The 27842-nt window shown below is 41.3% G+C and overlaps 2 protein-coding genes across 8 annotated transcripts; one reads left to right on the top strand and one right to left on the bottom strand.

Moving 5' to 3' along the window:
- Positions 1–368: 368 nt before the first annotated feature.
- THAP5 (THAP domain containing 5) lies at positions 369–6000 on the bottom strand. Of its 4 annotated transcripts, none has more exons than XM_040550729.1 (3): positions 5767–6000; positions 2533–2722; positions 369–1868 (listed from the first exon to the last, which is right to left on the bottom strand). In XM_040550729.1, the coding sequence occupies exons 1-3, from the start codon at positions 5847–5849 to the stop codon at positions 900–902; spliced, it is 1242 nt and encodes a 413-aa protein (XP_040406663.1). In that variant the 5' UTR covers positions 5850–6000; the 3' UTR covers positions 369–899. The 4 variants fall into 4 exon arrangements, with proteins under 4 accessions (XP_040406663.1, XP_040406676.1, XP_040406669.1 ...); XM_040550742.1 differs by lacking the exon at positions 5767–6000 and adding an exon at positions 5453–5660; XM_040550735.1 differs by lacking the exon at positions 5767–6000 and adding an exon at positions 5472–5660.
- Positions 6001–6046: 46 nt separating this feature from the next.
- DNAJB9 (DnaJ heat shock protein family (Hsp40) member B9) lies at positions 6047–14579 on the top strand. Of its 4 annotated transcripts, none has more exons than XM_040550781.1 (3): positions 6047–6134; positions 9274–9501; positions 10897–14579. In XM_040550781.1, exons 2-3 carry the CDS (start codon positions 9285–9287, stop codon positions 11325–11327), a joined length of 648 nt encoding a protein of 215 aa, XP_040406715.1. In that variant the 5' UTR covers positions 6047–6134; positions 9274–9284; the 3' UTR covers positions 11328–14579. The 4 variants fall into 4 exon arrangements, with proteins under 4 accessions (XP_040406715.1, XP_040406721.1, XP_040406699.1 ...); XM_040550787.1 differs by lacking the exon at positions 6047–6134 and adding an exon at positions 6382–6542; XM_040550765.1 differs by lacking the exon at positions 6047–6134 and adding an exon at positions 7293–7509.
- Positions 14580–27842: the final 13263 nt, after the last annotated feature.

Genomic DNA, 27842 nt, shown 5'->3' with positions numbered 1-27842 from the left:
CACACTAGAAACAGTTAATACAGGGGAGCAAATTTCTAACCTCTATATCCCACTTCTTGAAGAATTAGCTATAGAAAAATAGTGTGACAGATTCTGTCACTTTGCTCCATAAAGCATTACTTTCTTCAGTGTACTATTAAGTGTACATGAATTTATGCAGATATAGATTGCATCATGATCAAAGCTGAGCAGATAGCACTCACTGAATATTTACAATTTTCCTTTTTACTAACCACAAAAAATCACTATTTGTTTCTTTTCATTTGAGTGGAATATTCCATCAGCACAAAAAGAGGAGAGGGACTTGTTCATTGTAGCAATATTCTCAGAAAAAAAAAGAAAAACTAAATGAACAGACACACCTTTTATTGCAGAAAAATTTAATAAGGTCAAATTGTACAAAAAGCTATCAGAATTAATGCTAGATGAACAGAAGACCAAAGAGTAATTGTGGCCTCACTGGACAATGTGTATTACATACTTCCTTACTGGTTTGAAAGAGAACCAGGAGACTTTTTTTTCCCTTTTAGACAGCTGTTTTATAATTTTCCATTCTACCCAGTTACACTGTCCATTCTACTGCTGCCCCAAATGCAAGATTTGCATGTTTCAGGGAAGCCTGCACCTGGAAAAGTTAAACTTATTTTTATTGATTCACCTTACATACTTTAACAAGACTAACAGGTTTAGCTTTCCTTTTAAAGCTCACTTGCAAGTCATGTTTATGGGCAATGGTCTACCATCTAGCATTGATAGGAGTTGATGTAACATTCAGGGTATTTGCTATTCACACAATTTGCATTAGATATCTAAAATACCATGATTGAATCAAAACTTATTTTGTTCAAAAGGACAGTCAAGAGGCTGAAAAGATACTGTAGAACAATAACTGAAAGCCTTTACTGTATCATAGTCACTTCCAGTGTTGTGAAGCAGTTTTCTACCATCTTGAGCTTTTCCTCAGAAAGAAGGTTTTCTTGCTTCAGTTGTCCAATAAGAGCTTCCAAGGACCTGAGTCTCCCCAAAGTCTTTATCTCCTGCATTTCAAGTAGAGTTATCTTAGAGTGGAGCTTTGAAATTTTTTGCCAGAGGTGCTCTCTGTCTATGTCTTGTTTGCAGTATGAATGCTCAGTTTGTAACACTTCACTTCCACTATATGCATTCATATACACAGATTTATCTGTTTCTGCTTCTTCTGTGTCGAGAAATTCTTGCTTAATAGGTGGGAAAGAACTATCTATTATTTCAGACTCTTTTGGACTCTCAGCTGGCAGGATGATGGCAATGACAGATTCTTCACCTCCACTGAATTGTTCAATAGTTTGTGTAACTGTACTGACTAAAACTGTGTTTTCACTTGTAGGCTGTACTTCAACAGAACAGCCTAAAACATGAGAGTTTGGGTTTTCAAGTGCATAGTCAGTTATTGAACCTAAAGCGCTGTTCAATTTCAGAGACGAATTCAAGTAATCAGGGTCTGAAAATTGCAAGACTGTAGCCGTACAACTTACTGAATCCTCTACAGAAGTATGAACATTGACAGTTTCGATGTTCTGGACTGCTGTTGCCAATAAAACAGGCTCAGGTTGATGTATATGCTGCTGAGATGAACTATCGAGAATAACACTGTCTGCCTGAAAGTCTTCTCTGCTTTGAAGTTGTAGTTTTTGCATTTGTAAAGGTTTACTCAATGCAGTTGAGCAAACTACTTCTGCTTTTTCATCTAGATTTTCTGCCATTGCAGGACTTTTCTTTGGTCTACAAAGTTCAAGTGATACAGGTGCTTTCTTGGGCTCTACATTTTTAGTTGTTTCTTCCAGATCTTCTCTCTTTATCTCTTGTGGGCTGTCCTGAGAAGAGTCTTTTTCCTGGAGAACAAAAACAAACAAAAAAACCCACCAAACTTCAGTCTTAAGTGACTGAAAAATGTATGCAAAGATAAAATTACAGAAAACCAAATGAATTCTATCATTTCAAATGTGATACTTAACATCTCAGCAATCCTAGGGATTTTGAAAGAATGAATTAATTCACTTCTGAATTAATTTCAGCAACCGGAGATTCCCACGGGCAGCAGCTCTTCAAGAACTGCTCCCACAAGGCTCCGTACCACGGGGTCCATCCCCCAGGAGCAAACTGCTCCAGCACGGGTCCCCCACGGGCGGCAGCTCCCCCAAGACCCCCTGCTCCTGCGGGGGCTCCTCTCCACAGGCTGCAGCTCCGGCCCGGGGCCTGCTCCTGCGGGGGCTCTCCATGGGCCGCAGCCTCCTCCAGGCCACATCCACCTGCTCCACCGGGGGCTCCTCCACGGGCTGCAGCGTGGAGATCTGCTCCATGTGGGACCCATGGGCTGCAGGGGGACAGCCTGCTCCACCAGGGGCCTCTCCACAGGTTTTGCGTCAGTTCTGTTGGCAAAACATTTTGATGGACGGGTATTTTTAAAATAAGCTATATTATAGACAGTTAGCACATTTTTATTACATAAATAGTTGGTTAGCCTTCTATTATAATAAAAAGATAGGAACACATTACCTCATCATCTGGGGAAGAGAAAATTGTTGGTACAGCTGTATGTTTCAAGTATCGTATACCCCATCGCACATCAAGGGAATCGGGGGTAAAATGATCACTGCATAGAAGCTGGTGTTTACTTGGAGTCCATGCATCTCGCTTCATATTCCGCAACCATTTCTCAAGTCTCTCTTTATCATGAAGTGGAAATCTTTTTTAAAACAGTTGGGAAAAAAATAAAAAGAAACAGAAAAGCAAAGAATTGTTATTTTTTTTCTTTCTTTCTGTTTTCTTTTTAAACAAAGAACATTCTGTTGTTCCTTACCAGGCTGTCCTTCCTTACTTGATTCTCTTGAAAGGAATAAAAAGAAAGCAATGATTTTAATTTTTCTTTTTTTTTTTCTTTTTTTTTTTTTTTTCCTAAATATGAAAAACCAATCAGGATGTCAATTACATGTTAATCTAACAATCATCGAAATGGTTCCTATTTGGATATTTGCTCCAGAGTTCAGCAGCAGAATTTCTATTGATTTCTGCTGGTGAAGGGCTTCAAAACCCTAGGCCAAGGCATTTAAAAAGTCTTGATTCTGCAATACTTGCTCAAAAAGTAGTTCTCCTGAAGCCAGAGGAAATACTTCATTAAAAAAATGTTAGATCTGGCCCTCGTTTTAGAAATAGTATTTTTTTTTTTTGCCTTACTAGACAAAATTAGTACCCAACCCTTTTGTTATGATTTTTCTTTGACTAAGTGTCTCTTAGCATACACCATATTCAGGATTGTCTGATAACTTATAAATGTGAATAGTATTTCCAGTGCAGGATCTAAATTTTGTTCAAAAAGTACAAATGTTTTGTGTTGGTGTGCATTTACTTTTTGTTTCAGAAATTAAGCTGTCTTACAGTGTTGAGTATCCCAATGATGTCACATAACCCAGAACTGACTTTTCAACCCTCTAACCTACTTGCAAAATACATGAAATTGATTTTGAAAGTATATACAAAGTCATATTACATGGGAAAGAGAGCTAAGTTAAAAGAAAGTGAGCAAACGTATGTAATCTACCCAATGAATCACGATACACAAAAATTAAAGGGAAATTAAAGGCTCATTATGATGCATGTCCAGTCATGCAGTTAAGGTAATGGCAACACAAACATGGAGACCACCCTGAACTCTCAGCTCTTACTAGACAGACATCAAAGTACTTGAAATGTGCTTACAGATTTCTCTGGGAGTGCTAAGTTTCTTTCTACTCTGGCCTATAATCACATATGATACATAGAATGTAACTTGATTTCTGAACACTGAGAAATGACTCCTGTTAAGAAAGCAATACTCTAATATTCCTTAGAATCATGAACAACAATAACTTTAAAAAAACCCTACACTTTTGAGTAAGAGACAGATTCATTTGGTCATCAAACCTGACCTGATCATAAGCACAGGATGTAAAGAGTATTTATTAGATGTTGGCAGTAAGAGGGACAACAACCATTCAGATGTGACAAGTGCCTACAGCCTTGCTACAAACCAGTTTTGTCTCTCTCCCTAAATAGCCGATTTTTTCCTTTTAATTAACAACCAATTCTTTCTATGATGTTTATTACTGTACGTTAATAGACCAGAATAACATTAACTGAATTTCAATGCACAAAAGAAATGGCTCGGCAGTGAGGTATTCCCACAAAACAGAAGCTGTGGAAACAGCCTGGTGTGCCGAGGGGCTGTGTGTCACCCAAATTCTATGAAAGGCTTGTTACTTCTTGGCAAACCCTAGATCCCACCCCTGAAACTACAAGTTTCTTCTCAACTGCCACACACGGCAATGACTCTCCTCTGCAGGCCCACAATGTCCTAAAACTGCAAGTAGCTGCACTTTTTCAACCTTTATCCCACCTTTTGAATTTGCTGCCATTTAAGTTTTCAAGTTACCAAGGAAACGGTGCAAACTGTTGATCCACCTAGCTCTTTGCAGGAATGCAAAGAATAATGCTAGTAAAAAGAAGATAACCTCTCAAGGACAGGTCAGGGGTTCAGCCTTTTCAATTGCTGCCTGCTTAGACTATGTACACCCAATAGCAGCATTACACGTTATACAGCATGTTACAGAGCTCAGCCTGGGATGTTATACCTAGGTCCAAAGAAGGTTCTCAGTAAGAGGACAAGGTTCTCAGCAAGAGGACAAGGTTCTTTCAGTAGAAGATCACACCACCAAACACACCCTCTCCAAGAAGGCCTTGAGAGTGTTTGCTTCCACTGCCATTACCCTTGCAAGACAGCACTCACTGCCTTTCCCATGACCAGCCAGCTTCAGACTGGGAAGCAAAAAAAAATCTGCAGTGAGAGACAAAGTCTGGTTGCGAAATGTATTATTTGGGCTACAGAGTAACCTGCTCCTGCTCTCAAATACCCCCCAAATCATATTCAGCATCTGTTTTCTGGTATAAACAAGTCTCAGCACCTCTTCTGCCAGACTGTGATAGTTTTAACACAAAACAGTTCAATGGCCAGATAAAATGGCAGGGATTTTGAAATCATAGAATCATAAGGGTTGGAAAAGACCTCCAAGATCATCTGGTCCAACCATCGCCCTACTACCAAAGTCACCCACTAAACCATGTCCCTAAGCACCGGGTCATATTTACATTGATGCCGTACACTTTAATATAAATATGTACCAGCACTCCAGCTTGCTTTGATCATTCGTGTGGCACTCAGATTATCCATATCACTCTAGAAAATGTATTTCCACTCGTTTTCATGATTGTTTTATGATGATAACGTATTTCAGCTGAATCATGCATGGTATATGTTGTAGGTGAAGTAGTTTAATTTGATCTAAACTAAAGCCCTTTTGAAGGTGTTTTCCTGTGAGCTTTCCGGATGTTGGAACAACAACGACTGTTGAACAACGCTGACTGTGCAGTGAAACAAACTCACGACTCAGCTCAGGTCTCACCAAAACGAAGTCTCGGGCTGCCTGTGGAGCCGACCCCTCGATTTTCTCCTCAATGTTAGACGATTATCTCCACACACCCGCACTTACTGCGCCTTAACTCGACAGCAACCCGCCGATATTGGCACCGTGCTCCTCACAGGGCCGAGCAGCTCGGCTCTGAGCCCCCACAGCAGCCCTTCCCTTCCCTTCCCTTCCCTTCCCTTCCCTTCCCTTCCCTTCCCCTCTCCCCACACCCTTCCAGCCCCAGCCCCAGCCCCAGCCCCGTCCCCCCAAGCCCCCCAGGCCGCCCACTCACGGGTAGAAGCTGAGCTTGCGGCGGTCCCTGGCGCTCTGCCCGCCGCGGTTCTTGCAGCAGGCGGCGGCGCAGTACCGCGGCATGGCGGCGCGGCCCGGCGGCGCGGCCCGGCCCGCCGCCGGAACCACGGGCAGCGGGGGCTGGGGGGGACGGCGGGGGGGCAGTCACGGGGACTGCGGGGAGGGGAGGGGAGGGCAAGGGAAGGGAGGGGGAGCGCCGCCGCGGCGTCACGTGGGGGCGGAGGGGCCAATGGCGCAGCGCTTCGTGTAGCAGCGGCGGGAGGGCGGGGTGCGGAGGGGAGGGGAAGGGGCTGCGCGCGCGCTGGCGGCCGTTGGGCGGGAGCGGCGCGCGGGGACGGCGGCGCTGAGGTGAGGTGGGGGCAGAGGGGAGCGGGACCCCCTGAGGGGGAGCGGGGAGCATGGCGGGGCCGCTCGGCTCGGCTTCTGTCCCGGGCACTCGCCTGCCGCCAGGCCCGCAGCAGCAGCGGCCGGGGCAAGAGGGAGGCCCGCAGCGTGAAGGGGCGAGGGTCGGGCACCTGCCGGTGGCAGCGTCGGTGGTGGTGCCCGGCTGGGTGGTGGTTGGGGTGGGGGCTGCTCGGCCGGCAGCCTGAGGGTAATTACTTCTTGATATAAGTCTCTGACCGATGTTGGATGTGCCCAGCTAAAATGAGGTTCTTCAGTGCCCTTCGTAAGAGTTACAGGGGTTGTTCTGTTGCTGAAGCTTGGCATCAGGAAGCATACAGAATTTACCAATCCCCAAACAAGTCTAAATTCTAGGTAATCGCAGTGCAAAGCCTGCAAAGTGAAACTTACTTAATGGGGAGGTGAGGGAGGAGAGGCATACGCAGAGTAAGCATGTAAGAGAGGTTTTGTAGCGAAAGTGATAGCAAAGATACTTGGGGTGGGGGAGGAGGTCAGGCCTGGCCTTTATTGTTAGCTAAGATGCCATTAGTAAGATGCTGACACCATATCAAACACGTCTTCTGGGGAAAAAAATCAATAATTCAAAATATATCGTGTAAATGTAAGACTTGTTATCAGGTTAAAATGCTGTTTAGCTTTGGGTTTCCTTTATATTTGCTTTTCATTTGAGTTTTATTATTATGTTCAAGTTTCACGGAGTTCTTCAAGGACAGCGTTAAGTCAGCCAGTGTTCTGAAGTCTTGTTTCTGTAAAGCTTAACAGGTTTGATAGAGGTTTGGGGGAGTTTTTTAAATGCAAAGAAATGCATCCTTTTTTTTATTTTATTTTTTTAAATTCAGTTAATTTTCAGTACAAATTTAAAAAGCCTAGAAATCCAAGTAAAACTAGGGGCAGTAGAGCATGGAACTGCATTACCAAAATCTCAGTATAAAACTATAGGGAAAGGAAAACCTATGTGTAATTCATTATCAAAAGTCGTAGAAGTTGAGGGGTGTAAGCAGAGCAGAAGACTTGAGTGGCTTGATGTTCTCAGGCTCTGATAAATGTGGAAGTTATAATAGAGGGTTTGGCCCTTAATGAAGGAGTTAAACAACTCTTTTTAGCACCTTTTGGTGTTTACTCATAGAAGCATGGAGTTAATCCTTCGGAAAGTGGAACAGATTGGTTTTTATTTCATTTCCTCACACCTACATCATGCTTATGTAATCTTTGGCATGACAGGAAGGCATGAGTCTGTATCTGCAAAGCAGAAACAGAAAGAAAGCACACAAAGTTTGGAGGGATATACGTGTGTCTTGGCATCCAGGTGGCAAAGTTTTAGGTTAGCGAACTGGTGGGAGAAAATATGTGGAAAAGGCTTGGAAAGCTTCTTGTACTAAAAATATGTCCGGTGTCATGCAAGGGGAATATGGAAAAGAACAGTCCATTTGGTATCTAGATACAGTGCTCAAAATACAGTTTGTTTTAACTGCTACTCCTTACCACTTGATACCACGCGGTCTGCTTGCCAAGTAAATGCTTAAGAGGGTATGGGAGTGTTAATCGTACATGAGCTTTTTGCTCTGACCTCACAACATTCGTTTTAGCCCCCTGCCTTACCTATTGGAAATGGTGTTTTTGCAAGTTTTGATGCTTAGGTGTTAATTTTCTTTAGAGGGTGTGGACTTCCTATTAAAGGCTGAGTTGTCTCATGTGCCTGATACACAGAGTTCAAAACCTTTGAATGACAAATGTTTAGGCCACGTACAGTCTAAAAGTATAGTCAGAGTACCATTAAAGCTAGAATAATGTTAGCTTATTCAGCTTTCAGGAAAATGGTGCTACTCTTAGCTATAGAATTCCTCTCCTTGAGTTGTGATTGTGATACTGTCACATCAGTGCAATATGATGGGGGCTGGGGGGAGCATGTTATTTCTCGCATGTTCAAGACATTGCCATACATCATACTGGTTAGGGGACGACTGGCACTCTGTCTTTGAATGTTCGCGTTTCTGTACGGTGTGTTTTATGTACCTGTTTATATACGTAAGTCCTCCACGTATCATTTAAGCTTGTCTTCTGGTAGGAAGAGCCCACACTCGTCGTTTATTTAAAAAAAATAATCATGAAAGATGATACGGCTGTGTGGAGCTGACTTTTTCTGTTTCTTATCTATGCCACTGCTTTTTCCCTGAGTTTTAGTTTCAGTTTGTTTTTAAATATAAGTTTTTGACAAATAAATTTGTTAAAAAATAGTTAAACTTTTAGTTATAGTTGAAGCTGTTTGTATAGAAGGTTTTTTTCGAGCTCCGTTCAGACATTGGGAATCGCATGTGTAAATCTTTATATGCAGTGGCATTTATTAGATAAACTCTCTGATATCAGAGGTATGGTAGGTGTTTATGTTTAGAATACAATCTAAAATGAAAGTAAATTAAGTCTAGCCCGTTATAAAATAGTGTTCTACTTGACCGACCTCTGTACTCTAGATGAGTGTTTCCTTGTATCATGCTCACCTTAGGTCAGTTAGATGACCTTCTGAAGCCGACTGTGAGCATCTAACAGCGTTGATTTCCTGCAGCCCAAAGTTGATTTTCAGGCCTGTTGTGTTTTCAGGTTCTTATTATTGCACAAGCTAATCAATGAGTTACTCTACCAGCATATTCAGTAGGTTTTGAAACCTGCGCTCTAATTTAGAGCTGCTGTGTTTATGATCCTAGAACTTAGGGCTTAGTTAAAAGCTAGTCCAGGTATGCCAGCATGAACTGTTTGGTGCAGTGAAAGGTATTGTATGTTTAATTCAACAGCCGGAAACAGGACTGGGGGGAAATGTATGGGTAAGGATAGCTGTAGACCAGAGGTGAACACCAAAGAGCACTTGTGATGGATGTGAAATGTGAATTTGCAGCATTTCCATTTGTGTTTTCTGTGATTATGAACTTAGGGAGGTGGGGTTTGTTAACTAACAGCACAGGTGAAAGAACTTGCTGATGTGTCAGTCACAGAGTGACTCCTAAAAAATACACGTCTTCCTCTTGGTTGTGCCTTTTTAAGCTGCTGTGGAACCTGAAATAACCTGTTCAAGTATATTTCTCTTTCTTTCTAGGAACCAGAGAAATGGCAACTACACAATCTGTCTTCACGTTTGCCCTCTGCATTTTAATGATAACTGAGTTAATACTGGCTACGGAGAGCTATTACGATATCTTAGGAGTTCCAAAAAATGCATCTGACCGCCAAATCAAGAAGGCGTTTCACAAACTGGCTATGAAATACCACCCAGACAAAAATAAGAGTCCTGGTGCTGAAGCAAAATTTAGAGAAATTGCTGAAGGTAATATACGCTAACCTCAGCCTTAATAACTGGATACGTGGCTTATATCTGTGAACAAATGCAGTAACTTAAGTGTACTGTTTTTACTGAATAAGAGATGGTTTTTTTTGTTCTACTTCTGTGGTGTCAAATGCCCTGTATCAGTTTCTGACTGGTTTCCATTTTCTTGTGCATAGGCAGGCCTTTTGCACAGTTTATGCATTCCTGCCTATTAGACTTCTAGGCTCATGCCTCTTCTCACAAAAAATTCTTGGCAGGAGGACAACTTTGGCACTAGAAGAGTATTTCAAATACTGTTCTTATATTCTGGTCTGTCTAGTAAGATCCAGCTCAGGGTTACTAGGGCTTCAGGGGGACCTAATGGAAACCTTACAGTACTTATGGGGAGTTTTTGTGTGTTTTTATTAAAAACAACCTGCAGCAGGGCTCTTCAGTGGTTCTTGGTAGGAATACAGGCAACAGCAGTTATAAGAGATGCAATGTGGCTGTAAGGAAAAACTTTGAAACTTTCTTCACCATGAGGACAGGCAAGTGTTTGAACAGGTTGACTGGAGAGGCTGTGCACGTTCCATCCTTGGGGAGTTTTCCGGTATGAGAGGATAAAGCCCTGAGTAACTAGTCTGATCCCATAGCTGACCTTGCTTTGAGCAAAACATTAGACTAGAAACCTGAGGGCACTTCCAGCCTGAACTATCCTGTGATCCTAGGAATACACCATTCATAAGTGTATTGGGATTAAAATATATTGACAGAAATGAATGATCAAGAACATGAAAAGGCTTGCTGAAGAATAAAGTGTTCCCATTTCTGCTCCCCATAGACTATTATAACATAGGTGTCCATTTTGTCTGACAAAGCTAACAAGACTTCTGGGTTTTATCTTCATGTCTGCAGAACTGTTCTTTTGAAAGAAAGGTGGTGATTAATGTAGTGTATCTCTTTAGATACTGCAGCTGTTAGCACCTACTAAAGGAGGAAGCAGGAGTTCTAAAGAAATGTTGAGCTATTTAGAATAGTTGGGAAGCCAATGACAGGTAAGAAAATGGAAGAGTTTAAAATACCCATTCTAGTAACGGTATGTATGTTATCTGTCAATTGCTGCCTTGGAGCACCAGTAGGTGTAGTTTTGGACCAAGATCAGATGGAAACCTAATTCCATTTCAGTTATCCCCAATCACAAAATCTAGGTTTATTGTTAAACTTCTGCAAAGTTGAAAATTTGGTCATACGGTAATTAATTTCCTTTATTTTATCTCCATGCTGTTTAGCTTGCCACTTAGCTGTAACTGCAGCGTGGCTAGAGCTTACTGTACTGTACTGTTCTGTGTATGTGTTTGTCTTTTTATAATGGGCACGCAACTGAAGTTTTTCTTTTTTCTTTTTAAACTGAAATAGCGTATGAAACATTATCAGATGAGAATAAACGAAGAGAATACGATCAATTTGGCCGTCATGGAGGACAAGGAAATAATGGAAGCCCGTTCCATCAGTCATTTAACTTCAACTTTGATGATCTGTTCAAAGACTTTGACCTCTTCAGTCAAAACTCACGGTCGAAAAAGCACTTTGAAAATCACTTCCGAAGTCATCGGGAAGCTCACAATCGGCAAAGACGTTCTTTCCAAGAGTTCTCCTTTGGAGGTGGACTGTTTGATGATGTGTTTGAAAATATGGAAAAAATGTTTTCTTTTAGTGACTTTGAAAATGCACACCGACATGCAGTGCGAACTGATAGCAGGTTTCATGGATCCAGCAAGCACTGTAGAACTGTCACTCAGAGACGAGGAAACATGGTCACTACATACACGGACTGTTCTGGACAATAATGTTTCCGTTCCTCTTCTTTCAACATCTTCATAATTTTCCTTGGTTTTGTGCTAATATGGAAAAAAAATCTTTGTGTTCTAAACAACACTTAACTGCTATAAAGAAATTATAGATGAAACTAATCCTCAGAATAGAAATAACATGCAATTGGGAGCTAAATGCCTCAGTAACTACTTAAAATGGGAGAGAAATAATCCCATGTGACAGAAGAAGTTGTGTATTTCAGTTTAGTAAACACTTTCCGTAAATTTGAACTTTAACACATGATATATTTTTTTTAATTTTAGATAGGTAATATAATTCTCCTATGCCAATTTAAGAATGTTTGAGTTACTGGTGCATGGATTTCAGCAGAGGAGATACTTTATTCTGAAGTGCTGCTTTTTTTATCATGACTTTCTGAGTTTTCACTAGCAGTTTTTACTTGATGTGGACTTACTGCACAAATTAGACAACTTGCACAAAATAGCAGCAGAAATATAACTTACCTGGGTCTTTATTTGTTACTGTCCAGCACTGCAAATCTATTAAAAATAAAACACTTGTTATTTTCCAACTTAAAAATGTGTTTCACCTAGGAGAGTGATGCAGGAATGACTTCTCTTTCCAAGTAACTTTTCATTGGTCTGAAAGTATTTTTAGGATGTGAATAACCCTTGACTTTCTTAAGGGCTGTTCATGTATACAGTTCTGTCTGCACGAGGTTAGTGTGTCTCTCCCCTCCAAAACAAAAATATCCCTTAAAAAGGTTTGGAAGAGCATATTGAGTACACTCTTGCTTTATGCTTATTATATTGTCATGTGTGCAATGTAGTTTCCATAGCTCAGTTTTTTGAACTTTAATACTCCTCTGTGCTTTGGCAAACTTAAACAAGATAAGCTTACCTACAGATTCCTAGTGTTTCTGGAAGGGCCTAAATAATAATAATAAAAAAAGGTAGATTGTTTAGATTTACTACTTGTCAGCAGGGAGCTTTTGGCTTTGTGATTTGAAAGGTAAACTCTTGGCATAAAGAAAGAGTAAAACTGAAAATTACAATCCATGTTTTCACCTAATGCCTTGTGGTGCTGGAATGTGGTAATAAAAGCAGTACTAATGGGTAACAGTTTCAGTGCCGTGGAAATCCATAACCAGTATAAACTATTCAAAACATAACAAACCTCTTAATATAACTGATGTCAACCCAAAAGTTCTGTTTTATTTCTTAACTGGTAGTATAAGTCCAGTATATTAAATCGATTCACCTTAGTAAGATTGCTATCATACAGAGATTGCTATCTTTTTAAACGTGTGAGTGAAGAATTTACCTTTCAAATTGATTGCATGAGCAAAATGAGCATTTTGAACAGCAATATTGCAAATAGGTTTTGAATTCTTAAAATCTTTAAAGAGATCTAACCATATGTTTCTTGAACTGATACTGAAAGCTGACTGTTTGCTAAGTAGCTTTAGCCTTTCCTGTAAGGGTGCATGTTATTGCTTATTCAGTTCTCATTCACTAATTACTTGGATTATTGCATTGTATTAAGTGCTTTTCCGTTTCCATTTTTTTCTTTATTTATTAATGGACTAATACCTCATATATGGTCTTTATAAAAAGCCAGTAATTTGTGCAACATTATCGGAATGTGCAATATTCTTATAGTAGGAAAAGTGCTGGGGTGAGCGTGTATGTCTGTTACTTCCACCCTCTTTCTGTGTAAGTAGATATTAGTTTCTTCTGTATAAGTAATATGAGTGAACTGAAAGTTGTAATTCATGTAGATTTCTGCAGCTGTTTTAACTGACTCCATCAGTCCCAAGCATGAATCAAATTGTCTGATTCATACCATGTGGGCATCCAAGTGAACAAATTACTAACTTACAGTTATGAATTATTTTCTCACAAATACCAGTTTATTTTTTTTTGAGAGAGAATATTTCTGTATGCATTTGGGGAGAATAGTTCACACTGATAAAAGCTACATCCTTTCAGTAATGCTGTTGTATTTAAATATTAAGTAATGTTCTCTAGGGATGAGAATTTGCTGGAATTTGCAGGTGGGAAACAACTCTAGAAGCAGGCTGTAAAGGTAAAATATTAATGTATTTCTTAGCCTAGTGAACAGTTTCTTAATTGCTTAAAAATAATTTGGAAACAGCAGAATGAGCAGTTTTTAAGTGTTGAAGAAGGAATACTTAGAGTTCCTACTAGAAGCAAACTACTGACTTCTCCAAAGGTAGTTTTCTCTGGTTATGAACTTGGGTCTGTTCCCTAAAATGAACTCTATAAATTGTAGGAAGCACAGCTACTGCCAAAATGTAAATATCTTAAGTGGCTACATGAGTTCCTCTTTCAGGCAAAGGTGTTTTTTTTTTTAAGTGAAAATTAATGAGTCCTTGGTTGCTTCTGTGTTAGCTCCCCCTCTTCAAGGATGCTCCAGGCTTTATTAATAAAAAGTGTACTTGTTTTCCTTGTCTCTTGAAAGCCAAAGTATAGAGCTGGTAATAAAATGATTGGATCACTAGTTTTCTTGTTGATAGTACCTTAAAAAGACTTTTGCCTAGTCTATTTTTATCTGCTTCCATATTAGTTCTCTTAAATTACATGTCATAGGAAAACCTACAAATACATCCCATAATTCCTGTGGCTTCTCAGAGTGACCTTTTTGCTTGCTTTGGTTGTCGATCAAAGGTAAAATCCAAAGGAGAGCTTGTCAGGATAGAAGAGTAGTGTATTGCTATCCCTATGGCTTTCTATGATGGGTATATTTTAAGAGGACTCAGCTGAAGAAATTCAGGCAGGCTTTCCTCAGTCAGCAGTCTGCAGTTCACGGCTGTTAGAGCACAAGCTTGCAAAACATGCAGTGCCTCTCACTTATTCGGAGCCCTTGCACATTCTTTTCCTATTTATAGGGTCTGCTTCACAGCAGGCTTGCTAACGGAAGTCCTGATATAACCTTATGACACCCCTGACTTGAGGAGTTTCTCAAGTGCTTGAGTCTTGTCATCTTTGATCTCCATATCTCGTGAAAAGACCCAGCAAGGTTATTTTTTTGTTATGTAAGGGTGAAAAATACAACTCTTAGTTTTTAAGAAGGCATTTATGCATATGTAACTCCAAATGGTTGAGTTTCTAACACTTCATAAAAGACTAGTGTTCTACTCACATCTGTTTTTTCCCGTTATGCTTTCGAAACACAGTATCTAATGGAGATGAAAGTACTGTAAACGTGATTAGGGTGCCATTACATTAAATGTGTGAAAATTGTTTGTGTGTGGAAAATCTTTTTTCTCTTCTCGCAATAGTTTGTAGATTGAAGCCAGATTAAAGGGCATTGTAGAGAACTTGTGTATTATAGAGCATCTCGAGTGCTACATTTTCTGTGAAGACATCAATGGGATTGACAAGGAAAAGGAAATGGAATTGAAAGAAATAGATGTGATTTTCCCTGGTCTGTTTTTCCTAGAGTTGTTGGGAATCAGTCGTAATTTAGGGATTACGCCAGTAAACTAAGCAGACAAAAAAGGCCTGTGTAAAAGGGTCTTCTTTCTTCCTAGAGGTAGTAGGTGTATCAGCAGAAAGCTTCTGCCTTGAACTGTGGTCTTTCCCTGCTGTCTGAATTGTCTACCCTGCTGAGCTGCATGAGAGCAGTATGATCAACACTAATGGTCCTCCACTGAATTCTGAGGGACAGGTTAGGATGGTGCCATGTTGGTTCGAAAGTTCTTGGTTTTTCAGGCCCAATCCTTCAAAGGTGGGGGATGTGGAAGTTTCAGAACTCAACATGTCTCATTGGGCCATCTATCATTAGAACTGGCTTTCCTGGAACCTGAGCAAGTCTTCCATCTTAATAGTGCAAAACCAAATTTTTAGGTCTAAATGTATTGGAGATGATGGAAGATCTGTTATGCTGAGGGATGGTTGGTTGTGCTTAACTCGTATTGAGAGTGTCTCTTAAGAGCTTTTCTGGGACTTGATTGTCCAAAGTCCTCAGCTGAAGAACTATGGATAGCATTACTTCTGGAAGCCAGAACCACACGCAGAGACAGTTTCAGGCTGGATGTAAGGGAAGGAAATGTTTGTAGTGGTTGTTCTAGTGTTACTGTTCACCCAGCTCCTTATGAATCACAACACTCCTCCCTGCACAGGGATGGCAACCTCTACCCTGGAACCTTTCTAGGAAGTAGTCAGGCTGAAAATGCGTATTTGTGTTTCAGTTGCTAATCAGGTCCCAGATGAAACATGAATAAAGGACTCTGCTTTCTCCTGATATGGCTGCCTGACTAGGGAGTGTGTGGTGTCTCCTGTTATGCATGCAGTTGGTCTGAATCGATGGAGACTGAGACTGAGGTCCACTGGGGATACTGGCCTGGCTCTAGGGAGAGACTGGGAATTGTGGAAGACCCAGGGGACATGCACTAGTAGTGCAGCTCATCTTCCAAAACAGGAATCTCCTCCAATGCAATGTTAATAATGTTGTTTTAATAAAGTGGACGGTGTGGGGGACAACATATGGAGATGAATCTTCATGTGACTTCAGGGATGTTATGGATGTGTTGCAGGATATTGAGCTACAGGATGGTACCCTCAGATGGGGTGTGGAAGGAATTTTTTTTTTCCGGAGTCCAGGACATCTGCTGTTCGGGGTGGATTAGGTCAAGAGATACAGAACATTAAGTAGTCCACATCAGCTGACCTGGGCAATGTAACTGTATTGCTGTTTCCTGAAGCTGTGGTTTTCTGTTTCACAACAAACCTCTTGTTAGGCACCACTTGTTACCAGAATTTTATCTAAACACGAGGAGGAGAGAAAATACATTTTAGGTGGTTGCTTGTTGCTGATACCACTATCATCTGTTCCTCATCTCCCACTGGCACAGAGGTGAATATGCTTAATGGGAAATAAGAAAGATGAAGTGAGCCTTGTCTGAGGGGTCCCACTTGACTTCACACCATTTTGCTTCAACACCTGGCACAGGCAAGACTTTTAGCTTTGAATATGCAGGGTTTTGGTTAGTGTTTTGATGAAAAGTTGTATATTATGCCCACGGGGCAGGGGTAACATACGTTTCTCTTGTCATGCAACAATAGGCGCTTTAGAGAACTCAATTAAATTATGAAGCAAATCTGAAATGCCTGTCCTGGGGCAGCGTTCTCCAGACTCCACCTGGCTGAAGAACAAGAACCCATTGTAATGCCATGATCATAATGCTGAGCATGCAGAGTTCCAGCAGAGAGGGAAGATACTCTATCCTCCACCCAAATTCCTTAATGAGTCCAAACAAAGGCTTTGATTCAGTCATTCTGCTTTAACATGTAAATTTGAAGTCTTTTAAAATAACGGGTCTTTGGCCTGCTAGGCAGCTAACCCACCTGCTTGGGGGTTGATGATTCTGCCACCTCTTGGTAGCTAAAGCTTGGGGACAGGGCAGTGTGGAGGGAGCGCTGGCTGTGTTGCTGGGGTCAGTTCAGATGTTAACACTTGTGTACAAATAAATGAAGTAGCTGCCTGTGCAGGTAAAGCATATATACAACATGCTCCTGCTAGGAACTGAATGCAGAACTCGTGGTTTGTTGTTAAAAATGTTGTTAATCACAGAATTGTAGTGGTTGGAAGGGACCTTGAGAGATCATCGGGTCCAAAACCCCTGCCAAAGCAGGATCCCTACAGCAAATTGCACAGGTAGGCATCCAGATTCTTGATTAAAATCAAGAGAGACATTCTCTGTTCCTTGGGTAATACCCCTCCCCCTGCCCCCTCCTTTTTTTTTTTCATTTCCTTTTGATGTCTTGGCCTCCACTCCTTCTACTTTTCCCATTTGGCAATTGCTGTAGTTATTATGTTTCTACTTGTGTTTTATTCTGTGCATATGAAAAATATTTTGCAATCCAAGGAAGTTTTTTTGAAATGGTACAAACCACTTCGGTGCAACCTGATTTCCTCCTGTCTTTCCCCATATTCTACTGAGTTAGCCAAGTGCACAGCATGGGCTTTTATAGTGGCTTTCTGCTTTTATCCTGTCAGTTGCAGGACAAATGATACCCAATCTCGCATAAAGCTAGACAGGTGCTGACAGAGGATCTCTCACATGAAATCTGCTGGTATAAATTTAACCTATCAACATTTCAAAAAGAAAAAAAAAAAGACCTGGCAGAGCAAGTTTACACTAAAGCAGTACTTTGCATGATAACCTTGAAGTCAAACAAAGAAGCGAAAAACTTTGGTGAGTGTAGACTAATGTGAGTAGGGTAACTTTTTTCTTATAAAATTCCTTTAGTATTGAGGGAATCAGGACATTTAATACTTGATTAAAACAAAAACAAAACAGGATTCTGTATGAGATACTGGAAATAAGAGACTTTAACACTTAGACCTCTATAGTTAACTTTTGTGCTCTTTAAAAACAATGATTTATTTCAACTTACAGGCACATAAGAAAAATAGCATGTGGCACCTTATGAAATCATCCCTGTCATAGGAATTTTGTTAACCAAGTGCTGTCTTATGCCCAGTTCCAAGGCACTGGGATCAGCTTACGTGTCCTTCACTGGCGATGCAAGTTGTTATTGTGAGTTATCGCTGCTGAGACACACAGTCACTTATTAGATACTCATAATTCAGTCGTGCATTTGAGCCCTGACCTGAGTCACCCCTGGTTACGTAAATAATCTGAGATACAGCTGCAAGGAATGGCAAGGTTTCTTGTCTCCTGACGCTGTAGTCTTATCATGAGTTACTTCTGGCTTTACTCAGCGTGTTTTTTACTTTGGTAAGGTACCGCCTGGGTCAGAGTCAAATTAACATACTGCATCAGATAATAACTGTTGGCTGTGTTACAAAACATGTCCTGTTTATATGGTGCTTCTGTTGAAACATTTTTCTTCTGTTGTGGCAAAGGTGGATGTGGTGGTTTCACAGTGATGGGCAGCTCTCTCAACACCACTCTCTGTCCCCTTCCTCAAAAGAACAAGAGGAGAAAGTGTGATGGGAAGAAAGGCTCATGGGGTTGAGATAAGGACACCGAGATCACTTACCAATTACTGTCATGGGCAAAACACATGTATAATTTATTGCCCATTACTAACAGAGTAGAGCAGCGAGAACTAAAGGAAAGTTAAAAACACCTTCCACCCATCCACCATCCTCTGCCACCTCCCCCAGCAGCACAGGGGAACAGGGAATGGGGGCTGCGGTCAGTCCCTGATGCTTTGTCTCCGCCGCTCCTTCACGCTCACTCTGGGGGTCCCTCCCACCGGATGCCATCCTTCCCGAAATGAGCCTGCGGGGGCTGCCCACAGGCAGCAGCTCTTCAAGAACTGCTCCCACCTGGCTCCGTACCACGGGGTCCATCCCCCAGGAGCAAACTGCTCCAGCATGTGTCCTCCACGGGCGGCAGCTCCCCCCAGATGCCCTGCTCCTGCGGGGGCTCCTCTCCACGGGCTGCAGCTCCGGCCCGGGGCCTGCTCCTGCGGGGGTTCTCCATGGGCCGCAGCCTCCTCCAGGCCACATCCACCTGCTCCACCGGGGGCTCCTCCACGGGGGGGCTGCAGCGTGGAGATCTGCTCCATGTGGGACCCATGGGCTGCAGGGGGACAGCCTGCTCCACCAGGGGCCTCTCCCCAGGCCACAGGGGAACTGCTGCTCAAGCAACTGGAGCACCTCCTGTCCTCCTTCTGCACTGACCTTGGGGGCTGCAGGGCTGCTTCTCTCACATTTTCTCACTCCTCACTCTCCCAGCTGCTGTATCACAGCAGTTTTTTTTTTTTCTTTTTTTTTTTTTTTTTTTTTTTCTTCAGTCCGTTCTCCCAGAGGCCCAACCAGCATTGCTCCCTGCCTTGGCTCCGGCCAGTAGTGGGTTCCTTTTGGAGCAGTCTAGAGCTGGCTCTGATCTGACATGGGGCAGCTGCTGGGCTTTGCTCACAGAGGTCACCCCTGCAGCCTTCCCCCCCTCCTCCTCCCAAGCTACCAAAACCTTGCCCCAGAAGCCCAATATGTTGGATCAGGAATTATCCTTGTTTTATGTTGATATGTGTATTATTTTTTTTTTTTTCCAATACACATATTTTATAGAGAAGACATAAGCAGTTATTTTCATATCTGTGGTTTTACTGGTAATTCAGTTGGTCTGTGTTTTAAAAAGGATTCAGGTTGGAAAAATGGCAAATGCAACAAGACTGTACATTTGAGAAGGCGTGGGTCCTGCCATAAAGAATAGCGAAGAGTGAAGAATGGGTGATTTGTCATGGAACATCACAGCTACCCAGTGAGCAGTCTTGATGTGCCAAGGCGAGTACATCTGAAAGAGGGAGTGTAACTACATTATTGTGTTTACATGCTGGAGGAATCATGTGGATACACATTATTTATGCCTGTAGGTATCATTTACAGTGTGTGGCTGACTGTCACTTCACTCTGACTTAAATAGTATGAAATAACAGCTGTCACACCTCATGAGAGCCACAGTCTATTCTAACAATGCCATAAATCTGCTTATTTGCCATCCATGAAGTCTGAGGACCAAAGAAGTGCTGTATCACACAGCAGTACTTCCCTATGAAATAAAAAACAAGCTATCATTTTGTGCATTTTTGTACGCCATACAGTGCTTTTCAAGGCAAATAAATTACATAAATTAGGTTCAGAAAATACGTTAGTTACCTATCATATTCTAGAAATACAGGCTTATTTCTTATGAACATGCTTGTAGGTTTTACTCCATTTCAAATCTTAAAAGTTAACCAGCAACCATGTCTCCAAAACAGTGACTTAGAGATTATTGTGCCCAAGGAAAGCTTATTTTTCTTCAGAAATCCATTGACATGCTGGTCTTTGTGCAGAGATTATGTTTCTTCTTGCTGGAACCATTCTACTGAACATTTGTAAAAAATTAATACCATCCCCCTCCCCCCCATTTTGACTGCATTGAAAATTTGAAGGGATGACTATAATAATGGTCTCTTCACAGTTATTAATTATATATGTAAATTAGTAAATATTTTGACCAGCAAAAATTAGCTTCCTGTGAATAGAGCAGTGTCTTAGGGTGTAAAATCTTTCGTATTTGCTCAGCTGATCTGTAGAAGTCTATGAAGCAATAGTGTACATAAACCAATATTAAAATCTTGAAAGAGTAAAGAGAAAGATTTGCCATTTGAGGCACATATAACTGTGGATAAATTGTATGAAAACAACTATTTCGCCTGTACAGGATTCTCAAGTGTATCTTCTATAGCACTCATTGAAATTAATAGGTTTGCTGATGCCATGTCAGATTTATTTTGTACATATTACTTGGAAAGTCATTCTGATGCTTCATTTCTTATGAGTGTTTTTGAGAAACTTCTGAGAAGCCTGGATAACTGAACAGTAAAATGGAATTCAAAGTAAATAAAGTGGTGTTCAGGGGGTAAAAAGTAAAATAATGGGCCCGTGATGATTACTGTTAACAAGATCTTGTAGAGAATAGGTTTAGGAAAGCATCAGCTCTGTGCTTAGGAGCAATGAGAAAGCAAAACAGATGTTAGGAAGGAGCAGACAACAAGAAAAATATAACTGACACTGACCTGTACAGTACTATGGTCAGTTCTGATCCCCTTACTTTCAAGATGCTATAGTAGAATTGGAAAGATTTTGGAAAATGGCAGCAAGGGTAATTAAATGGTAAGGGCTTCCATGTGATGAATGGCTAAGAGGCATTCTTCAGCCTTGAAGAGATGGCTATAACGGGGATGAGCAGAAGCCCAATCATCAGTGATAATGAGATTGTGTATAGAGATCAACTGTTGACTGTCTTTTGGTGTTACAAGGACCAGCCAGTTCCAGGAAAACAAAGAAAATCAGCAATGTTTCATGGAAGAGATAGTAGATACACAGAACTAGCCAAAAAATAGGGTGGAGACAAGAATATTAGACAAATTCAAGGTGAAAATGGGCAAATCTTGGAAGAGATTTCTGTTGGGGATAAATAAATAGATAAACCTCTTCAAACTCGGAAATTTCCTGAACAGAAAATATTTGGAACTGGGGGAGTAGAAGGGAAAAGCATGAAATGTGCTTACTCTGTGCTAACATTCCTTGGTATTCCCTTATTGGAGTTGCTGGAGACAGAGTACTAGACTTGAAGGACCCTAGGTTTGAGCTAGTACAACCATTCTGGTGTTCTAAGACTTAAAATCACAGGCTGTACTAAAGTTCATTAAACATCCTGTTGTTTTCTGCAATCAACTTACAGCTTGTTAGTATGACTTTTTCTAGTAAGAATAGACTTGCAGATGCATTCCTGCTCAGCTTGATGTGATGCTCTCTATGCAGATACAAGTCTCTAATAGTAATTTCTTACAGCCTCATTGTATGCATTCAGGTTTCAGTTGTCTTCTGTCACTCCTACTTCTTTCTGCACTTTTTCAGGGCAAATCCTGTCTCTGCACCCTAAATTTTATTTTTCATTAGAAGAAATAACTTCAGTCTTGTTCTCTTTTTCACCCATACTCATCATCGCTTATGTTTTAGACTTCTAGGCCCCTCTTCTGAGAGAGAGAGATTACAAAATAAACGTCTGACTATAAATTATACAATCTAAATTATACAGCTTTAAGATGGACATATCTAAAGGAATAGCATAAGAAATTGAGTCTTATTTATATTCTTCATTTTTTTTTTTTTTTTTTACAGTTTGCTATGAAATGGCATATGCATGAGCATAGAAAATCAGAAAAGGTTACGTACCACATTCCAATTTCACACCCAGTTCTTGCTTGTGAAGTTAGAAGTGTTATTAGGAAGGTTGGGTCAATGAACTATTGCTTACCTAAAATGACTTCAGCTAATTTGCCAGGGCAAACTTTTAAGATGAATTGCAGCTTCTCCAGTTAGTATATTAGCAATATATTTTCTGAAGCCTTTATCATATGTATCTGTTAGAATTACATGCATATTTCTCTCTCTCTGAATAACCAAACAGATAAAAAGCTTCTCAGAAAAGACATCTGGGTATTAGATCCCCTTTTGTAAATAAATGTCTGTTCAAATTTGTTAGGTTTATAAAGCCTACGGATTGTTCAGGAACATCTAAGATGATAGTCCTCTCTTTTTTTTACACACACGTATGTGCATACATAGTACCTTGTGCTGCTGCCTGGTGTTGCAGGTGAACTATTGAAAATATTTTTATCTTGAGGTTAACTAAAAGGATTTATTAATCAATGATTAAGCAGAATTAATGATCAAACATAGATGGCAGTCAAGTATTCTATTATGGTTGATTGGAGGTCAAACCTTCTACTACCTACTACAAGCCTAATAATTAAGCTAGCTTGATGTATACAAAATGTCACTTAAACTTGGTAAATGTGAACGTTGCAAGTATATAGCAGTGCCACTTACCCTGCTGTAAACATCAGATGCCAGGTAAGGGATCCCTAAGCTTTGAGGAACAACCCTGAGAGGTGTCCCTGCTCAGTGGGCTCTAGTGGCTGCAAGTATTTATAGTGTAAAGTTGTTGACTTGTAGTCAAATTCCTTCCTTCAACAGTCATCCAATACAGGCCTTTTTTTTTTCTTTTTTTTTTTTTTTCTTTCTTTTTTCTTTTTTCTTATTAGTAGTTTCTCAACTACACCAGCTCTGCATAGGAATTCATGTCCTTGGACAGGCAGCTTAGTTCCTGATAAGGTGTGACTCTGTACAATTTTACAATGCCTGTGTCCAATTAGGCCTGCTTATCAGCAGCACCTGAGCCGGAGCGCTGCTAGCACAAAATAGAGGGGGGATGCAACTGTCACACATGCCTGTCAGGTCTTCTAGTTACTGTGCAAAACCGTGTACTCAGACTCTGTACTGCTGTGATGCAGAACCCATAAGTATAAGTATAAGCCAGGCAAAGCAGTGAGATATGGGGAGTGCCTGTCAGCATGCCCTGTCCTCCTTGCAGCCTCCCTCCTTGCCCTAAATAAATCTGTGCATGTCCAGAATTAGTGTTTGTTCTGGGAGAATGGAGGAGGAGCAATGGTGAACTGAGTTCCCAGAAAAATAAACACGTCCTAACCTGGGAAAGTTGGAATAAAAGTGGAGAAATCCCAGCTCCCAGTGCAATAATGATATGTCAGGAAGGATTTCAGATGATGATTATTATTATTATTATTTTTTTTTCTTCAAGTACCCATTATTTATCACAAGCTGTAATTGTAAGAAGTTAGTCTCCTAGGCATAGCAAGGAAGTCAATGTTGACCAACTCCTGTAGCTAATGAAGGGCTCGGAATATTTTTACCTAGCACAGGATAGCACAGTGATACCAGCACAGATGTGGAAGACAGGCCACAAGCTTTGGTTTAGTATTGCAGCCAGCTGCAAGGGAGGGATTCTTTGGCAGCTCACTCATGGTTGCTGTTGCCTGTTCTTTACTGTCATTTTAAGAGACTCAGTGTCAAGGTCATCACCTGGACTGGGTGGGGGGGATGGAGGGACCCAGGAAGGACTTGGGGGTTTTCCCTAGCAGGGACTAGGAGGTTGACTGGAGAGAATGATGGCCACCAGTCTCTGCACGCTGTGGGTAGGTATGTAAACTCTCCAACTCTACTGACCCTTGAGCCTGGAGCTACTTGTAATAATAAGAGAGATGACTGAGAAAGAGAACTAGGTAGGGATCCAGTGATACGTGGTGGCTGCCAGTTTTGTTACTCACAAGAAGACTGTTATGATTTAAGAGTTGGTGCTACCAACCAGCTAGGGTTAAGCTATTAACCTGGGTTAAGCTCTGAAACATTGCTTTCTGACCACCTGCACACATATAAAGCCATGAACAACTGTGCACATTCAGGAGCATATAAAGTGATTTATGTGACTCCACATCAGCGGCACCACTTTAGAGCCTGGCCAGGTGAATAGGGCTGATCAGACCTAATGGGACTTCAGTGGGACTGTGACATGAAAGGATATGCAGCATAAGGGAGTCATCTGATGCTGACTTCTGGTGTGGATGCAAAGCCTTGCAAGGCTGGCTGATCATACATCTATAAGTTACTGTGGGAGTCTGGAAACTCTTCAGTCAGATCTGTGCAGTGTCCAGCCAAGAAATGGGTGATGGCTGCCTTGGCTTGTTTAACAGACAGAAGAAACTTTCCATGAAAGGACTTCTATGTTCTGAAGTTTTCTTTCCTTGGACAAAGGGTACACGCATAATTCCACGTATCAGAGGATTTAAATGCGGTGAATGACCGCGGTGAATGACTAAGAGTTTGGGCAGTTCGAGGCCTTTTCTCAAAGGCATTGTAAATTGACCAGAATTACTTCTGTGTAAAAGATGGTGGAGAACTCTCAGGTCATTGCAGGCTGATGGGGCCAGAAGATTTGTGAGTTTCAGGGTGCAAGGTTAGGAACTGATAAATCAGCTGGATATCATAGTCAGCCTCTGTCTCATCTGTGGGATTGTCTGGAAAGGTAGTTAGGTGATTACTTGTATCTCTATATGGCAAAGGTTTAAGAGAATGCATCTGTTAAAGAACATGAAAAATGGAGGAGAGAGGGAGGACTATAGATGTGATGTGATGGGGTGGGGTGCTGAGCCTGATATCCTTACCCAATGGATATAATCTGTTTAGGAAGGAACCTGTATTTTACCCGTACTTACTGGTAAAATACACTTGCTGGTAGATCCCACTTCAATTGATAATTAGACCACGTCCTTGGTATTGTACTTTTCTCCCTGTATGACAAGGTTAGTAAATTTGTTTCCTTTCTGATTGTCTTTAAGTGGAAAAAATAACATACTTTTTAGGCAGTAGAGATCATGTGGCAAACATCTAAAAAGAAGCAGGGGCAGGAGCCCCTGTCTAGATGCAAGTTTGCTCCAGTAGCGCTGTTGCTGGACTTTCAGAACTCCTCCTGAGCAGAGGAGACTGCTCTCTGTCTCCTGTTTCAGGTGTGCAGATGTCTTTCAGCCTCTTCTCTCTTCCTCCAAGCCAACAAAACAGGCCAATTCTTGCCTGAATGCTTTCCTTGAAAATGGAGCCTGAGAGTGGAGGTGTGTGCTGGTAAAGACATGGCCAAGAAAAGATACAAACAGGTCGTGGAGATCTGGAGAACTTTTTTTTTTTTTTTTTTTTTTTCCAAAATGTCGTGTCTTTTTGAAGAATTGAATCATTTATTTTAAAGAAACCTGAGTGGAATAAAAGGAAGATTGTTTAATTTTTAGTCTTCCTAATGCTTTTCCTGAGAGAGAGAGATTTTCTTCTATATAAATTCATAGCTTTCTTCAGCACTTCAACAATGAAAGAAGAAATAACCTCAGTACTTCCAGGTTTGCAGTCTAGTTTAATGAGGGTTTAAAACTAGATTATGAGCATATGTTCACACATAACTTCATGTGCTCTTAGTGTCTTGTCAGCGCTGTTCAGTCTAGAAGGGCCATTTGAATGAACCAAGCTGTTTGCTGAGGCTGTAACCTAGGAACAAGGAGGTGGTCCAAACAGTCCTGAACTTTCTGGCAAGACTAATTTCAAAACTTTCTGGAATCAAGGGTACGACCTGGCAGCCGATGGGAATGGCAACTGAGCATTCAGTAGCAAAATCTTTCTCCAAATGTTCCAGGCACAGCTCTGCTGCCAACTCTTTTTATCGACTTCAGAGCTATGATGCCTTCAAAAGGGAAGGGACCATGCATGGATTTAAAATGCTGAAATGTAATATTGAATAAATTGGTTACTTCCTAATCCCATCCTACAGCTTCACACATGCACAGGAGGTAGGGTGCATCTGTACAGACTTCAGCAACATCCTCAGAATACAAAGACCTCCAGTCTGAGCTGTGCCAGTGCTGCCTTGAGGGTAGTCCAAGGAGATGGGTTAAAAATGGAGTTGCACTGTTTTTCTGCTCCTGGTTTCTGGAGATCGGCCAGACCTTGGCATACTTGAAAGCAATTAGGGAAAACAAAACAAAACAAAAAGCAGGTCAATGTAACATCGCTGAGAGTCTGGCACAGACCATTTATCGTCTGAGTTAACCTTTCACACCGTTTTTTGATAAAGTTGCTCTTGCCTTATTCAGACAGCATCATTTTTTCTCTTCTTTGTGAGGAGAATCTGGGACCAAATGTTTGCTGAGGCCATGCCAAAAATGAAGAGAAGGGAAAAAAATAATGAATTCCTGAAGAGCAAGGTAAGAGTCAAGCTGGGGCATCCTGGCTCTAAAATACTTAAAGCATAAGCTGCTACAGTGAGGAATAAACCTAGCATTCCTTTGGGTAGTGACAGCCGACTCTGTCTGAATTTTGTTCTTTTCTATCCATGGCAGCTAAAATCAACATGGCAATGAAGCAGGATCTTAATTACTGAGTCTCTGCTGGTGAAGCTGCGTTCGTTCATTTAACCCAGCACACTCTGTAGTGGAGTCCTCCTACTGCCACACCTAAGAAATGTGAACTGCCAGAAGCGCTCCTCTTTTACATTAGGCAAGAGGAGGTTATTGATGTAGCTGTACGAAACCAGAGGAGGAACAGAAGAGGGAGGTGGGTGAGTCCCTCCCTTCTTGTCTCCAGACACTGTTATATTGGCAGAAGAGTATCAGCTTTCAAAGTGAATGTTGAGAACTGAGAGAGGATAAGAATTAAAACACACAGCAGTTGCTGTTGAGATTTTTGTAACAAAATATCTCTCATTTTATTATAGGAGTGTGCATTTTTAGGTTTCATATGTGATGTTTCAGTGTAGTTATCCAGTTAATAGTTATTGCAATTTATGATCAGCACTTAATGTATTTCATGCTTAACAAGAAGTCTGAAATACTGAAGCTCCAGGAAAGCAGCATTTTTAAAGTTTCACCACTGGATGGAGACAACACTCTAAGACTTGTGAGTAATTACGAGTGGGTCTGTAATGAAATCCCTTGTGATAAAGAGATTGAATAGATTAGCAGACACCGCAGCAACAAACAGTGGAACACTAGCAAGATTTATGGCAGAAAATGTATTGAAGGCACATCCTTTAGATTTGTGTTTGACCTATTTTTACAGTAAGAAGAGATTTAGTTTTTTTTAAAAATTAATTCTGCTTCTCTTTCTACACATGCACAGAGCTGTGATGACACAGACCAGCACGAAACAAGGGAAGATAAAGTGAGGCTTTATAGGGCCCTCTTTATTTTTTCCCAGGTCACAGTATATTTTTCGCTGACAGGTTCATTGGCAGTGGAATCCTTCAGCCTTGTAGGTCTGGCCTTGAGGGCTCGGTGCTGCTGGTAGCAGCTAGGGTTGCTCCAGCAATGGATGCCTGCAGTACAGATACTTCCCTAGGGCAGGGACACGGGGAGGAAGTCACTGGGTGGGAGGCAGCAGCAGGAGCCATTCCCACCAGCCAGCCTCTGCAGGTCAGGGCAGGAACATCTTCAGCAGAAATCACTGCAGGTCTGGGGTGAAAATACAGATGTGGGAGAACCTGTCCTATTGAGGTTCATTTCTCTCCTCAGATATTTTAAGGTATTTTTGCACATTTTATTCTCTCTTTGCATGCCGGCATGTAGAGAAGCAAGGAGGGAAGGCCT

Source organism: Cygnus olor, chromosome 1 (assembly GCF_009769625.2).
Source record: "Cygnus olor isolate bCygOlo1 chromosome 1, bCygOlo1.pri.v2, whole genome shotgun sequence".
Lineage (NCBI taxonomy): Eukaryota > Metazoa > Chordata > Aves > Anseriformes > Anatidae > Cygnus > Cygnus olor.
Note: the sequence above shows the minus strand (reverse complement) of the source record. Positions and strands in the feature narration are given on the sequence as shown.

Coding starts and splice junctions, on each gene's coding strand:
- THAP5 (XM_040550729.1), bottom strand. CDS start 5,849: ATGCCGCGGTACTGCGCCGCCGCCTGCTGCAAGAACCGCGGCGGGCAG. Junction 2,723..5,766: donor CGCAAGCTCAGCTTCTACCC/GTGAGTGGGCGG, acceptor GTTTTAAAAAAG/ATTTCCACTTCATGATAAAG. Junction 1,869..2,532: donor TCTCTTCCCCAGATGATGAG/GTAATGTGTTCC, acceptor TTTGTTCTCCAG/GAAAAAGACTCTTCTCAGGA.
- DNAJB9 (XM_040550765.1), top strand. CDS start 7,416: ATGAGTCTGTATCTGCAAAGCAGAAACAGAAAGAAAGCACACAAAGTT. Junction 7,510..9,273: donor TCCAGGTGGCAAAGTTTTAG/GTTAGCGAACTG, acceptor CTTTCTTTCTAG/GAACCAGAGAAATGGCAACT. Junction 9,502..10,896: donor ATTTAGAGAAATTGCTGAAG/GTAATATACGCT, acceptor AAACTGAAATAG/CGTATGAAACATTATCAGAT.